The sequence below is a fragment of the Geotrypetes seraphini genome, chromosome 5, assembly GCF_902459505.1.
Source record: "Geotrypetes seraphini chromosome 5, aGeoSer1.1, whole genome shotgun sequence".
Lineage (NCBI taxonomy): Eukaryota > Metazoa > Chordata > Amphibia > Gymnophiona > Dermophiidae > Geotrypetes > Geotrypetes seraphini.
Genome location: NC_047088.1, coordinates 238,947,148 through 238,963,245, shown reverse-complemented (window position 1 = coordinate 238,963,245; position 16,098 = coordinate 238,947,148). Strand labels below are relative to the sequence as shown.

The 16,098-nt window shown below is 42.3% G+C and overlaps 1 protein-coding gene across 1 annotated transcript in view; it reads right to left on the bottom strand.

Moving 5' to 3' along the window:
* Positions 1-16,098, bottom strand: part of NCKAP5 (NCK associated protein 5) — a 1,115,675-nt gene that overhangs the window by 145,779 nt on the left and 953,798 nt on the right. The window contains 1 exon segment of the mRNA XM_033946444.1: positions 13,270-13,348. Coding sequence (XP_033802335.1) covers positions 13,270-13,348 — 79 coding nt within the window.

Here is a 16,098-nt window from a genome sequence, read left to right as displayed (position 1 = left end):
AACTGGAATATAAACTGATGATTTATATTAAGTATTCTTCTTACCCTTTCCCATGGTGAGTGGCATTTATTTCCCTCCTCTCTCCCTATGACCTATACTTAACTCTTCCCTTCCCTTGCCCTGCAGTTACAACCATTTCTCTCCCTCTCCTCTCCCTCCCCCTCCCTCTGTGATGACATTTCTCTCCCAATTCCCTGTCTCACCTACCTGCAATTATCAGTTTTGCTCTTCTTACTGGTACCACCTAGAGAATGACACGGGGAAAAAAATCTGTCCCCGTCACCGCCCCGTCCCCGGCCCACCATCCTCTGCACCGCCCCATCACCGCCGTTCCCTTCACCGCCCCGTCACCGTCACCGCCATCCCTTTCACCACCCCGTCACCGCCACTGCCATCCCATTCACCGCCCCGTCACCGTCCCCGCTGCATCCATATAAGCCTTAGTACTGTAATATTTAGCGTATTCCTTTCTTATAAATCAAAGTTCCTGCTGCAGAACTAGAGAAAGAGATGTTCAGCTGGCAGGGCTTTGTTTATAAATTTTTATCAACACAACTAATATACTACTTTATCCTAAAGCAAAAAATAAATAAATAAATAGAATTTTTTTTCTACCTTTGTTGTCTGGTTCTGCTTTCCACATCTTCTCATTCAATTCCTTCCATCCACTGTGTGTCTTCTCTCTGCGTCTTCCATTTGCTGTTACTGTGCCTCTCCCTTCACCCCCCCCCCCCCTCAATTGGTCTAGCACCCATCTTCTTCCCTCTGCTCCCCCATAGTCTGGCCTCTGTCTTCTTCCTACTCAGTCTTCCACATTTCCCTTCAGGGTCTGTTCCTCTCCACCCTCCTTCAATGTCTGTCCTATTCCTTTCCCACCACCACCTTTCCCTCCCTCCTTTACCATCTGTTCCTTTCTACCACCCTTCAACTCCTCTCGCGTGGCCTATCTATCTACCTTCCTCCCTCTTATTTTCATGGCATGTTACAATGTAATTTGTGCAAGCCACTGGAGCCTGCGAGCTCAGTCCCTGTCCCATCCCCACAAACCATCTCGCTTCTGTGCTCCTATTTTCCCCATTTCTAATATCTCCCCTATGTATCTGCCTTTGCCCCCCCCACCGTGTCCATATACCATCCCCATGGCATGTCCCCTTTATGTCTCTGTCCCTATGCTCCATGCACATAATTTCCCCTCTTTCTGTTACCTTCCTGTGTCCAGATTTCCCCTATCTTCCTCTTCCATACCAGTGTGTCTCTTCTTTTCAACCCCATCTAGCTTTTTTTCCCTCTTTCTTTCTTCCCCCCCCCCCCCCCTGCTTCTAGTATCTGGCTCACCTGCCTGTCCTTCCCTTTCTTTCCTGCTGTGGGTTTTTCTTTCCGTCTTCATCCCCTTGGCCCAGAATCCTTTTCCCTTTCACTCCCTCCTTCCAGTTTGAGGCCGGGAACACGAGCGAGTCGCACGGTCCCCGCAGCCACCACCCCGCCTGCCCAATTGATCCTAGTGTTTAGCCAGCTCTCTCCCTTCTCCTCACCTTAGTTTGTAGGTTTTCTTTTTCGGCGACCTGCACGCTTTCCCAAAGAGCCACGCACGCGCGGCTGCTCAGTGTTCAATCTTCTGCTCTACTGCAACTTCCTGTTTCTGGTTGCGTCAGAGCAGAAGATCGAAACTGAGCAGCAGCAGGTGCGCGGCTCTTTCATAGGGTGCGAATCGCCGAAAAAGAAAGCCTACAAACTAAGGTGAGGAGAAGGGAGAGAGCTGGCTAAACACTAGGATCGATTGGGCAGGCGGGTGGTGGCTGCGGGGATTGCGCGATCCTTCATGCTTCACTGCGGGGACAAGACCATTCACCGCTCCACGGGGCAGTGAATGGCCTTGTCCCCGTCCCCGCAGCGACTGCTATTTTTCGTTCCCCGTTTCGGTGGGTTACCCGCGGCTAAACGCGGTGGCCGCGGGTATACCGCCACCGTGTCATTCTCTAGTACCACCTTCACTACCACTGAAAGTTAATGTGCTGGGCTGAGGCCTTGAGTATCTCAACATGCTCCAGACTTACTACTCTCTTATAGGGGTTGACTGTCAGTGGCAGCCAGTGAGGAGTTTGTACCAGTAAGAAGAGCAATGCCAATCACTATGGGAGGGAGGGAGGGAACAGAAAGAGAAATACTGTCACTACTGAAAGGGGAGGGAGAGAAATGGTTTTAACTGCAGGGAGGGTGGGGAAAAAGGGAGGTGTCCATCACCACTGGGGGAGGAGGGGAGGAGTTACATTTTTGCCAAATTGACTCTAAGCCATGATCCCAAGTTTTTGGATGTTTCTGGGACAAAATAATCTTGGCTTAGAGAAAAAGAACTCCATAAAATAATGGGGGGAGACATATTACATTCATATATGAACTAAATCATACACACATATCATGACATAAAGTGATATCTAGAATCTATTGTCATGATTGAATGTGACTATTTCCCTTTGCCCATACACGTCCAAGTTGTGGGTGGGGGAATACTTTATGTCATCTTATGTTTAAGGACAATTGTTGGGTATAGGGGGGGAGGGATATTTGATGTAAAGTAGACTTTGATAGAATATTAAGTGATGTTTAAAGTGTAAATTGATTTTTATCTTATATTGCACTTATTGAAAGTTTAAAAATGAATAAAGAATTTAAAAAAAAAATAGAATCTAATATAAAAATCCAAATTACAGATGGTCTATCATGTCAATTGGATACCATGCAATGAATCCTATTGTACAACACTAAGGGCTCCTTTTATGAAGCCGCTCTAGGATTTAACCCCCGGGCTAGCCAAAAAACTACCGCCTGCTCAAGAGGAGGCGGTAGCGGCTAGTGCGGCCGGCAAATTAGAACACGCTATTAAGCGCGTTAAACCGCTAACGTGGCTTCGTACAAGGAACCCTAAGGGTTCCTTTTACTAAGGTGCGCTAGCGGTTTTAGAGCACGCTTAGCGCGCACTACAATGCCGCACGCACTAAACACTAATGCCTCCATAGAGCTTACATTAGTATTTTTCATATAGCGTGTGGATGGCACGCGCTAAAAACGCTAGCGCACCTTAGTAAAAGGAGCCCCAAGTATCAGTTAGCGCCTGCCTTTGCTCCCGAACTTGAAGACAAAAAGTTAAACAAAATGCTGTAATGCAGCTCTGAAAACAAAAGAAAAGCTGTCTTTAAGTTGCTGAGAAGAAAGACAGCACCAAGTACACAAGGGTCCAAAAATCCATTCCAAAGGGAGTTTATTCAGCAAATAAACACCTGCAGCTGAAGTGGAGCTGGCTTTGAGCAGCTGCCATAATGGGTGGTCCCCAGAAGTGACAGTGATTGGAAGAGGCCCCTTCCTAAGAACTGCAAAGAAATGAGTATGCAGAAATCATGAAGTGCTGGATGAGAAACTGAATGCAACCTTCCAAGGCGAAACATTGCAACATCGGGCATTGCGTGTCTCAGTTTGAGGTGTTTGTTTGCTGAATGAACTTCCTTTGGCACTGCCTTTTGAACCCTTCCCCTTGATTCTATTCTGAAGCTGTGTGGCAAATCTGTGTGCATTGCAAATTTACACATGCAATTTAATTGGTTGATAAAGCAATCGGTGCTGGCAATTGTCAATTGACAATTCTTGACACTAATTAGAATTTACACGCACAACTTTCTAAGGATATTCTTTTTCTAAGGATATTCTATAAAGTGGTGCACATAAATTCTAGTGCGCAGATCTCAGAAGGGGGTGGGGCTAGGTGAGAAGCACGGGTGGGTTGTGAGCATATTTAAAAGTTAGGCGAACTATTACAGAATACGCCTGATTCATGCACAGTTAAGGCAAATGCTTTTATGCCTAATTTTTGCACAGATAGGAGCTACTCATCATTCTATAAGCCACACCCAATTCCAGAGGCAGCTTAGAGAATAGCGCAAAGCGCTGATTTTTTTTCAGCAACCTATATAGAATTTACTCCCTTGTATACTTTATGCTGTCTCTCTTCTCACCTGCTGGCTATAGCACTTGCCTGTTTTTCTGCTTATTTTTCATTTAAGTTGTTTAAAACAAGAAGCCAAAGTATTTAAATTAGTTCGAAGTACTGGAACACTGTCAACTATGTCCACATATGCTACAAAAAAGTAGCCAAGAAGTTACATGGGACATTTTGATATCCAAAACATAAAAAAATATGCAAATTATGAAAAAAAAAACCTGCTAATAGAGCCAAGATTACTGAACCTGTTAATTCTGAATAAGTGATCTTCAGAAGATTTAACTATCCTGATGTATTACTGTTGCTAAGATACTCATTATTATTAATACTCGCCAACTTAATCCTCAGCCTAAAATACTGCAACACATTATCTGCATTTGCGAGGTTAATTTTGCCATAAACATACATATGGATTAGTGAGTCTGGATTCTAACACAATAGCTCTGTTCCAAGGAGTTTAGTCACGAGAAGAAAATAAAATCCTAGACTTACACCCAATCTGTTGTGGTTTCTAACATAACCAGTGATACTGCCATGAGCATCTAGAAACCGTTTTGTTGCACGGTCCTGGGAGATTTACCTTTTAATGAAGGCTGTGATGTCAGATTTTCTTCCACTCTACTAACTCAGAGAGTCATTAATCTATTTATGTCTTTTTAGGCCATTATATTTTCTTGAAAATGATCAACTGACAACTAACATGTTTTGTTTGTTTTATAGGGCTTTGCAGTAGCCCAATTATTGGACACGGATGACTCAGCATTATTTTACAGAGTGACAACTTTGAAGGGCGTTCAATAATATTTAACTTGCATATTAGCTAGCCTTGCAGAACTGATGGCACAATGAGCATTTTGCCTCGCCAGTTCCAATAACGGATACAATCTTTTAATAACAGTAGTGTTTAGAGATACTGCGGTCATTACACTCCGTTTTGTTAAGTCTTCGTTTTTCCAGTTGCAAAAACATTAATGGTGAACTAGCTTTCTTAAATGACCATCTTTTTGCAACCACTCATTTGCTGATCTTTACAAATTTTCTAACAGTGGCTTTTCTGGTAAGCTAAAAGTTATGAAAATGCCAGTGTGTGTGGCTTATTACATAAAATTAACAGCAGATGCCATCCTGGAGTTCATTTTTAGCAGAATCTCTCACTATTACCTCAGGTCAACCTGTTAATAAAAAAGTATTTTGGTCTCTTTTGGAAACTCAGAAGGATTAGAAAGTATTTATCGTATTTTCACGCATATACCGCGCACCCGTGTAAAACGTGCACACGGGAATAGCGTGCGGGAAACCTAAATATATGTAAACAAATTTTTATATAGCGCGCACACGCGTATACCGCGCATGCTGCTCCATGAATTTAAATCTCCTTCTGCCATCCCGACTCTCCTCTCGCCGCCCTGCCCTCTGCCCCGAGTCTCCTCTGGTCCCGACTCTCCTTTCGCTGCCCTGCCCCAAGTCTCCTCTGGTCCCGACTCTCCTTTCGCCGCCCTGCCCCGAGTCTCCTCTGGTCCTGACTCTCCTTTCGCCGCCCTGCCCTCTGCCCCGAGTCTCCTGTCCCCCCTTGAAGGTCTGCCTGTCCCTCTTGAAGTCCTGTCCCCCCTTGAAGTCCTGTCCCCACCCTGAAAGCCTGATGCCACCCCCCCCCCCGACGTCCGATTCATCACCCCGAAGGACCGCTCGCACCCCCCCCCGCACGGAGAAGCTGCCTACCGTTGTTTCCTGATGCCAGTGAGCCCTGCTGCTTCCTCTGCTGGCAGTCCCACCCCTTCTCTGAGCCTGCGCTGCGCTGCTTCCTCTGCCTCGGTCCCGCCCCTTCTCTGACATCAGAGAAAGGGCGGGACCGCCGGCAGAGGAAGCAGCGCAGCGCAGGGCTCAGAGAAGGGGCTGGACCGCCAGCAGAGGAAGCAGCAGGGCTCACTGGCATCGGGAAACAACGGTAGGCAGCTTCTCTGTGCGGGGGGGGGACTGGGGAGTGCGAGCGGTCCTTCAGGGTGGGGGTGCGAGCGGTCCTTCGGGGTGATGAATCGGACGTCGGGGGGGAACTATGTAAAAAAAAATTTGTACAACGCGCTCACGCATATAACGTGCATGGTTATACTCGGTTTGTAAAATCATGTATAACGCGCGCGTTATATGCGTGAAAATATGGTAGATAATTATCAATTCCGATTATTAGTACAATCTTTAGTTTTGTCTCAATTGGACTACTGCAATGTCATCTTCTTAGATTGCCTGAAATTTATAATAAAAAAAACCTCCAAATTCTACTGAAAGAACACCTTAATCTGTATTTTTCATATAAATTTATGGAAAGCTATCTTTAATCTAAAAAAGTCTGGACGTTCTTGAAGAACAAAGTCCAATCTGAACTGGAGCACCTCCTCTTGTGCCGTGGTAAGATGGATGGAAGAAATGTTAACTACCAGCGATGTCATTTGGGTTTTGTTCCCACTCCCGTGCCTGTTCTGTGGGTACTACGGCCTCTGGTCTTAGATCTTGTGCCCATTGGGGGCGGGTTGGCGTCCCCCAATGTCTTGGGTAGAGAGCTATCCGTGGATTCACCACTGGTTATATCCGATTCATCCGATGTGGCACCGAAGGCCACTCATCTTTTGGTGGTGATTTCAGTGATCTTCTTGTTCCAGGTATACACTCTCCCCATCTGGTAATCTCGTTCATCTCTTTTTAATTTTTTGATCTTAGTCTGTTTAATAGAATCCCGGACCTTCGTTAGTGATTCTTCCAATTCTTTCTTTTTTTTTCTCGTATTCCTCCACTGAATATTTAGTTTGTAAATACTGTTCTATCTCCACAACTTTTACTTTGAGATCCTGTTCAATTTCAGTGGTAATCTCCACCAACAAGATCATAAGGTCTCTTGAACATCGATTGAGGATAGCTGTCCATTTGTCCATAAAGGATTTATTAGATGACATGGCATTAGGCTCCTTCACTACTCTCAAGCCATGGGGGATCATGGCTTTCTTCAAATATTGTACAAAAGTATTACTATGCAGTTCAGCTCTGATTAGGCGTTTTTGTGTTTGTTCCCATTCAGTCCACGAGGTCTCACCTGGGGGGTCATCAAACAAGCAGCCATGCAAGTCGATCTTATTTGAAAGACTCCTCCCATTTTCTAAGGACACTTACGGAAATTCCAAACCTACCCGTACAATATTGGATGGTTACCTTAGATGTAGTGTCTTTGTACATCAAAATTCCGCATTACGGTGCGTTGGAAATCATTAGGGATACCCTAATGGCCAGGCAAGGCCAACATAGGATTAAGACTGACTTTCTTCTCACCCTGGCCAAATGGGTTATTGAAGAAAATTATTTTGTATATGAAGGAGTATTTTACAAACAGGTTCAGGGGGTGGCGATGGGGACGACGTTGGCCCCCTCGGTAGCTACTCTGTATGTTGGCAAATTTGAAGAACAAGTAGTGTATCCTTCAACACAATATTGTACCCATATTTTAATGTGGAAACGGTTCCTGGATGACATATTCTTCCTATGGAGTGGAACAGTAACAGAACTACAAGAATTCATCTCCTGGATCAACACGAAAAATGTAAAGTTTACAGCGACATATAACACTATCAAAATAGAATTTCTATATGTTTTAGTCACCAGGGAGGGTAACGAATTGAGCACCACTTTATATAGAAAACCAGTAGCTCGGAACACTTTGCTGCATTTTTCCAGCTTCCATCCATATAAGCTCAAATACAGTCTCCCTGTTAGCCAATTTTTAAGAGCCAGGAGAACATACTCTGACTTGATAGAATTCAAGAGGGTAGCAGGGGATATTAGACAAATGTCCTGTATGAGGGGATACCCAGAGAAGTCTATACATCAAGCATACTTACGAGCATGTTACGCCCAACGGGATTTATTATTACAAGATGAAGGCAGGGACAACCAATTAGATGTAGAGGAATCGAAATTAGTGTGTGTTCTACCTTATTCAGATGCAGTAAGAGCTATGGTGGGTTATATTAGACAGCACTGGCCCATTTTTAATACTCTAAGAGGCTTGGATGAATTCCCCATGATTGCTTACACTAAAGGCAGGACTATAGGCCAGTTGTTGGAACGGGGGGATCCAATTCAGAAATATGGCTCCCACATTAAATGTTTGAGCTGCCAATAGTGCGATAAAACCATTGAAGGTAGCTGGTGGCAGGACCCCCCAGACCAGATTAATTGTCCATGCCCATGAGAACACAAATTGTAAGATGGATTGGGTCATTTACATCATTGTGTGTCCCTGCCCCCTCGTATATGTAGGCCGTACAAAGAGACCTGTTCAGCTACACTTGAACGAGCACAAATCCTGTATTATCACAGGAACCCTTTCTGCTCCCTTAGTCTAACATCCATTGAAGAAACATTCAGTGGATCAGATCCAATGGAGAGTTATTGATAGTTTGACAACCCAGTGGGTGGAGGGTAACAGGGAGGAAAAATTAAATTTTTTTAGAACAGAGGTGGATATACCGCCTTAATACAGTAATTCCTTTCGGGCTTAATTTAGAACTGGAATTGTTGTCTCTAATATGAGGTGTTTTTTTTTTTTTGGGGGGGTCTCCTACTTTTATCTGTTAAAGAAATTAGTTATTTAATGAATGGGAGTGTTTGAGTATTGAATAGTGGATTGAAAGTTTTCGGTGAACATTCCCCCATGGCCGGTTTGTTGGTTCCATCCTTGTGACGTCACTGACAGCTGACCAGGAGGTATTTAGAATGAAGAGGAGCACACTGCGGCCATCTTGATAACAGGAACTTGGTGGTTGTGATGCGGGTGATTAGCTTCACAAAGGTGGAAATCACTTCGGGTGTTTTTGATATAGATTTGAATGTCTAGGATACTGTGAATATATTGATTTATAATGACAAATTTTATCAATAATGCGGGTTTTATTGTTGTAGGGATAATAGCCCTGAAGAAACCCTCTGGGTGAAACATGTTGACGTATTTATCCCTCAGAACCTGACCACTTAAGCTAAGTATCATATAAATTATAAAGTATTTATAAAGTCAAAAGAATATAAATTATAAAGTATTTATTTATAAATTCAAAATACCGTATATCATCGCATTCTACTAAAAACACAAAAATCTTATTTAAGAGACCCGGTGAAGATAAAATGCATAATGCCAGATACTATGAAATATACTTGAGTATCTTGGTGGCATTCTGAAGGTCTTGGTGATTAACAATATTTGTGAGGGCGATTAAGAGGTAGTCAAAGTCGGACTATTCTCGAAGTACTAGAAGATAAACATATGCATATCAAAAATTGAAAATCACACATCCAATATTTGGCAAATATCTTTCTCTATTTATGTGAGGAACTAAATAATTCACCATCTATTTACTATATCCTCATTATATATTATCAAGGAGTTTCTTTAACATCAACGATCTTCCAAAGTCTTCTGATATATTATGATTTACTTGAAAATTAAATTGTTAATCTTTTCAAATGTCACTTTTTCAATGACATTTGAAAGGAATTAACAATATAATTTTCAAGTAAATCATAATAATATCAGAAGACTTTGGAAGATCGTTGATGTTAAAGAAACTCCTTGATAATATATATAATGGATATAGTAAATAGATGGTGTATCAAAAATTGAAAACATATATAATGTATATGCTTGTTATCTGTAGAAAACCCATTAGTTATGTTGCTAGGCGGGAGAAACGAGGAGAGGAATGGATACAGAAAGTGTGAACAAGGTCCAATCAAGTCCAGCATCCTGTTTGCAACAGTGGCCAATCCAGGTCCCAAACACCTAGCTAGAGCCCAAGTAACAAAACAGGAATAAGCAGTGGATTTCTCCCCAAGCCATCTCAGTAATAGCCTATGGACTTCTCTTTTAAGAAATTATCCAGACCTTTTTATAAACCCTGCTAAGCTAACTGATTTCACCCACATTCTCAAGAAAAAAATTCCAGAGTTTAACTACATGTTGTATGAAGAAATTAGTTTCTCTGCTCTGTCTTAAATCTACTACTTAATAGCGTCATCGCATGCCCCCCTGGTTCTAGTATTTTTGTAAAGGGTAAACAAACACAAGGGCTCTGATTCTATAAAAAACGCCAAAAGTTAGATGCCTAGATTGGTGCACACCTAACTTAATTACTTAAACAGCTTAATCGATGCCAATAATGAGCAATTAACAGCTCATATTTGGCAAAAATTAAAATTACAATTCCCCTCCGAATCCACGGTTTCAGTACCCGTGGATTCAGTTATTCGCAATTTTTGGGAGGAAAAGAAATTCTGTATCCCGGACCTTCCCCAAACCTTACCTGGTGGTCTAGCGGCGACACGGGGCAGGATCAAGTGTCCTACGCTCTTGCCCCGTGCAGAGCCGCCATCAAAATGACTACAATGGGAACTCACGGCAGCCATTTTGATGACGGCTCTGTATGGGGATGCGTAGGATGATCGATCCTGCCCCGCGTCGCCACTAGACCACCAGGTAAGGTCTGGGGAAGATCCGGGACACAGGAGGGAGGCAGGAGTGGGTCAGAGCCGGCTCTAAAAATTATCCGCAATTTTTCAATATTTGCGGGCCGGCTCTGCCCCTAACTCTTGCGAATATTGAGATTCTGCTGTAATTGGGTAGTTGGGGCCTAGTCCAAGGTACCTACCAGAAAGTAGGCTTGGTTGGGGCAGATCTTGGACATGTTTTGTGTGTAGGGGCTTAAAGTGGACTTAGGCACCAATAGGCATCTAACTGAGGCACCGGTGTTTAGGCCAAGAAAACCCTGGCCTAAATAGCGAGGGCCTAAGTCCAGTTTAGGTGCCTTTGAAGACTGACAGGTGATAAATGCCTCATTCCTCAGTGCCTATGTTTTAAATGTTATTTATAGAATCTGAGCCAAGGTGTGTGTACCTGCTGTGCATCATTTCTAGAATGTTAGAATCACAGAATACCTTTTCTTTTCCTTATACAGTGGAACCTTGGTTTACGAGCATAATTCGTTCCAGAAGCATGCTTGTAAACCAAATTGCTCGTATATCAAAGCAAGTTTCCCCATAGGAAGTAAGGGAAACTGCTTTGATTGGTTCCACCTCCTCCCCCCCCCCCACGAGGCTACTGGCGGTGCTCCATTCCCCCCCCCCCCCCCTTGAGGAATCCGACGCTGTTCCAAACCCCTCCCCGCGATCCAGCTTCCCTCCCCCTGCGAACCAGCATCCCCCTCCTGCTCGCGTTGCCCCCCTCCGCCGCGATCCTACTTTCCCCCCTCCTGAGCAGTCAATGATACCCTTTACCCGACTTGGCACCAGTGCCGGTGCCCGAAGATCCTCCCTCTTCTTGCGCGTCTGGGCGGTGCGTCGGAGATCCTCCTTCTTCTGGGCTGGGCTGGGCTGGACTGGCTTTGAGCATTTGCGCATGCTCAAAGCCTTCTGGTCTCGCTCTCTCCAAGATTGAGAGCGAGACCAGAAGGCTTTGAGCATGCGCAAATGCTCAAAGCCAGTCCAGTCCAGCCCAGCCCAGACCAGAAGAGGGAGGATCTCCGACGCACCGCCCAGCCCAGGCCGAGCCAGAAGAGGGAGGATCTTCGGGCACCGGCACTGGTGCCAAGACGGGGTAAAGTTAGTATCATTGACGTGCTCGGGGGGGGGGGGGGAAGTAGGATCGCGGTGGAGGGGGGGCAACGCGAGCGGGGGGATGCTGGATTGCGGGGGGGGGGGCGCTTGTACAGCGAGGCAAGCTCGGTTTACGAGGCACCAAGTTTGCAAATGTTTTGCTCATCTTGCAAAACACTTGCAAACCGGTGCACTCGTAAACCGAGGTACCACTGTATATATCCAAAGCAAACAACTGGGAAAAGTTATATCGAACGGATTGTTCCAAACGGTGACAACCACAAAAAACAAAAGGGAACAAGCCTGAAGAAGTATTTAATACCTTATTTAACTCAGATGGTGCTCAGAATCCACGGATGGAATAGAAAAAACTCAGGATGGGGAACAAACCCCTAAAGAGATTTTTTCATAGAATCTATCATTGCACCACTGTATATATAACACATAATCTCTGACTTTCTGTCAATACCATTGGTTAAAGACTATGAAAACTCCCACCCTTTGAAACTCCACGTGGCTCTACTATATGTAGGGTTACCAGATTTTCCTTCAGAACAATCCGGACCCATGCCACGCCCCCAGGACCGCCCAGTTCTGCCTCTGTCATGCCGTGTTCCGCCCCCCAGCCTCAGCCCCAGACGTCATGCGCAAATGCCCCTTCCCAGTGCGATTTTGTAGGGAAGATTTTCAAAATCCAGACAAAGTACCAGGTTTTGAAAAGCCGTTCGGACCCCTGGACACGTCCTCAAAAGCTTACCTAATCTCCCAGTTCTCCACCAACGAGTCCAACAAGAGCACTCGCAGAACAAACCTATTTAATTACCCCTCCTTGAAATCTTACCAATACAAAAAGTTTCTAGATAGAATATTATCATTCCAGGCAGCTAGGCTGAACACATGGCTTGGAAAGCCCATACTTGAGGCCACTACATACGCAGACTTTAGAAAATCCCTGAAAACTCGACTGTTTAACAAATTCTAAATTCCTATACCCAACTCTTCCTCGCCATGACCCTTCCACCTCGCCCCCTAATTCCAAGGCCCGAAACTAATTATAATTTCCACCTTGAATCTCATGTACTGACATAATGTATCTTTATTGTAACCCACCTGCACCCCATGTACTGACAAAATGTATCTTTATTGTAACCCATGTACTGACTAAATGTATCTTTATGGTAACCCACCTGTATCCCTTACACTGACAAAATGCACCTTGATAGTAAACCACTTGTATTGTAACCCACTTGCATCCCATGTACTGACAAAATATATCTTTACTGTAAACCACTTGCATCCCATGTACTGACTAAACGTATCTTTATTGTAAACCATTTCTATCCCATGTACTGTCAAATGTATCTTTATTGTAAACCGCTTCGAACTTCACGGTATAGCGGTATATAAGAAATAAATTATTATTATTATTATTATATCCGGGGAAATCCGGACATCTTTCTGGTAACCCTAACTATATGCTCATAAATTTTTTTTAAACAGATATTGAATTCATTACCTTTTTACGTAATTACAAAAGAATAAGATTTGCTCACACAAGACATAACTATTCAATTTACGACTATTCATACCTACATACAGTAGGTGCAAAGAATAAATAAAGAATTGTAACACAAGCAGGGGTTTCATTGTACCTATCGTGCGGCTCTGACATGCAGACTCTCTGGCAGTGTCTCCTCCATCGTCTTCTACATTTTCTGCGATTGCTTTCATCTGCATTCCAGCAAACATCATGAGAAAGAAAAATGATTTTGTGAATTATTTCTACAGTGAAATAAGCAATAACACATTTATCAAAATACTTGAACGCGATGCTTTTTTCTGTTTTACTTTTGACTCGCACTCTTTTCCGGCACTTTTATTCCCCAGCAAATATCCTCAGATCCCAAAGGTGCAGAAAAGCCTCTTAAGAAAAAAAAATAAAACCTGAGAATATAAAACTTTCATGAAACCCTAAAAAGTAAGCGAGAATGTAAAAAAAGAAAAACTGAGGGAGAACCCCCCCCCCCCGAGAATGTAAAACTTTCATGAAACTCTAAAAAGTAAGCAATAATGAAAAAAAAGAATAACTGAGAAACAAAAAAGCCCCTGAGAATGTAAAACTTTCATGAAACCCTAAAAAGTGAGCGAGAATGTAAAAAAAAAAAAAGAAAAACTGAGAAAGAACCCCCCGAGAATGTAAAACTTTCATGAAATCCTAAAAAGTGAGAATGTAAAAAAAAAAAGAAAAACTGAGAAAGAACCCCCCCCCCGAGAATGTAAAACTTTCATGAAATCCTAAAAAGTGAGAATGTAAAAAAAAAAAAAGAAAAACTGAGAAAGAACCCCCCGAGAATGTAAAACTTTCATGAAATCCTAAAAAGTGAGAATGTAAAAAAAAAAGAAAAACTGAGAAAGAACCCCCCCCCCGAGAATGTAAAACTTTCATGAAATCCTAAAAAGTGAGAATGTAAAAAAAAAAAAAAGAAAAACTGAGAAAGAACCCCCCCGAGAATGTAAAACTTTCATGAAACTCTAAAAAGTAAGCAATAATGGAAAAAAAAAGAAAAACTGAGAAACAAAAAAGCCCCCGAGAATGTAAAACTTTCATGAAACCCTAAAAGTGAGCGAGAATGTAAAAAAAAAAAAAAAGAAAAACTGAGAAAGAACCCCCCGAGAATGTAAAACTTTCATGAAACCCTGAAAAGTTTCCTCTGCGTGCTTAAATTAGACTACAGAATAATAGCAAAGGTCTCTCTCTCCAGTGCTTGCACTTATCTTTTGCTCTTTTGCCTCCCGGCATGAAAGCGCAGGGTGAAATATAATGCACAAACGATGCAACATGCTCAGTGAGGTTTGAAGTCCATCGCATGTAGCTTATTCTTTTTAATACCTCCACTAAAAGACTTTATTGCCCTGAAATCTAACAATGCAATAACCTATTAAATTAATGAGTACACTTAAGAGCAAATAATTATGTAGCATGGTAGGGAGAAATGTTACTTGTAGTTTTTGGGTAAAGCAAATTTTTATATACATAAGAATATGATGGAATAATTTTCTCATCTTGAGAATGGAAAAAAAAAAACCCAAACCTACAGCAATCTAATGTTATCTTTGCAACTATATTTTTCACAGGTCTTCGTTTGACAGGGTACAAAGTACAGTGTTATTGTATTGTGTGATTTGAAGGAACCTTAAGGTCAGTATTACCTCATTTGATTTATTAAAATTATTTGTTAATTTGTAAATTTCTATCTAAGTGCTTTAGAATATGGCTGTAACAACCAACTTCTTGCTTAGACTAAAAATCATTGTAGATCACAGAGGGCAGCCTTTCTTTATGTCTCTTGAAGTTTATTCAGCCAAGACATTTTTGCATTAGTATATCAGACAGCTTCAATTAAATCCTTTCTTTGTTTTCCCAACGTTACGGATTTTAGATCACAGGCAATATCATGATTATTCTAGGCATCTAATTAACCACTGAACTGATAAAAGGATCACAGTTTTTGGAACCTGTCAAACACATATTAAGTTAGCATAATAAGAAGGCAGCCTCTGCGTCTTGTTTGCTTATTTGTAGTTCTGTATGTCTGAGCTGAAAACTATTGCAATCACATCAATTTCATTAAATAAATAAAACTTTACAGTCTACATTTAATTCTGTTTCATTTACTAGTGGCACTTTTATTTTCAGGGAAATAAGTGTACTGTAGTATAAGGAATAACAACATTTGTTTTATCTTGGCACAACCATTTGCACAAATGTAAAAAAAAAAATGTTAAGTCCTCTCTCGCAATGTTTAGAAGCCAAACATTTCTTTAGGGGCCAGCCAGAATTAAAAGTAGCTTTCAGCTAAGGGGCGTCTTAATCAAATTTGCCAACAATAGAATTTTGTTGAAAATATGAGAAAGGGTATCTATTATCGCTAAATTAGCAGAGCACTTTTTTCCAAAAGAGAGAAAAACGGCTTAGCAAATTATTGTGTCTCTCGGAAGTGGAATCACTGCAGCGGTGTGGAGGATGTCTTTGTATTTCTGAAGAGTAAAGACATACCCTAAGCTGTCAGGGGCCGTATTTTAAATGGGACATAGTTAAATTGAGTGACTCCGATAAGGGGCACCGCTTCGCTATCAAAGTTTTAGATAAGGTGGATTGAATTTCCTGCATATTGCACATTTCCTGACTTTCATTCTCTCTCTCCTTTCAGTGACACTGGAAGGTCGGTCTTAGACGTGCTTATAATTTGGGGTTTTATAATGCAGGGGACATCTTACATTGTCAACTACGCGATGATTCCGAGGAAAGCAAAAGCATAATGCCTTTTTAAAACCTTCCTTCTGCATATGATATTTCAAGCATTTGTCGAGGAAATCTAATGAATTGCCTTAAACATATGCCTTTTCTTTTGTCTTCATGAATAGAATTCTCCAGGGCACTTAAAACATTTCAGAGAGCTGTATGGCGTCAATAGGGCGCA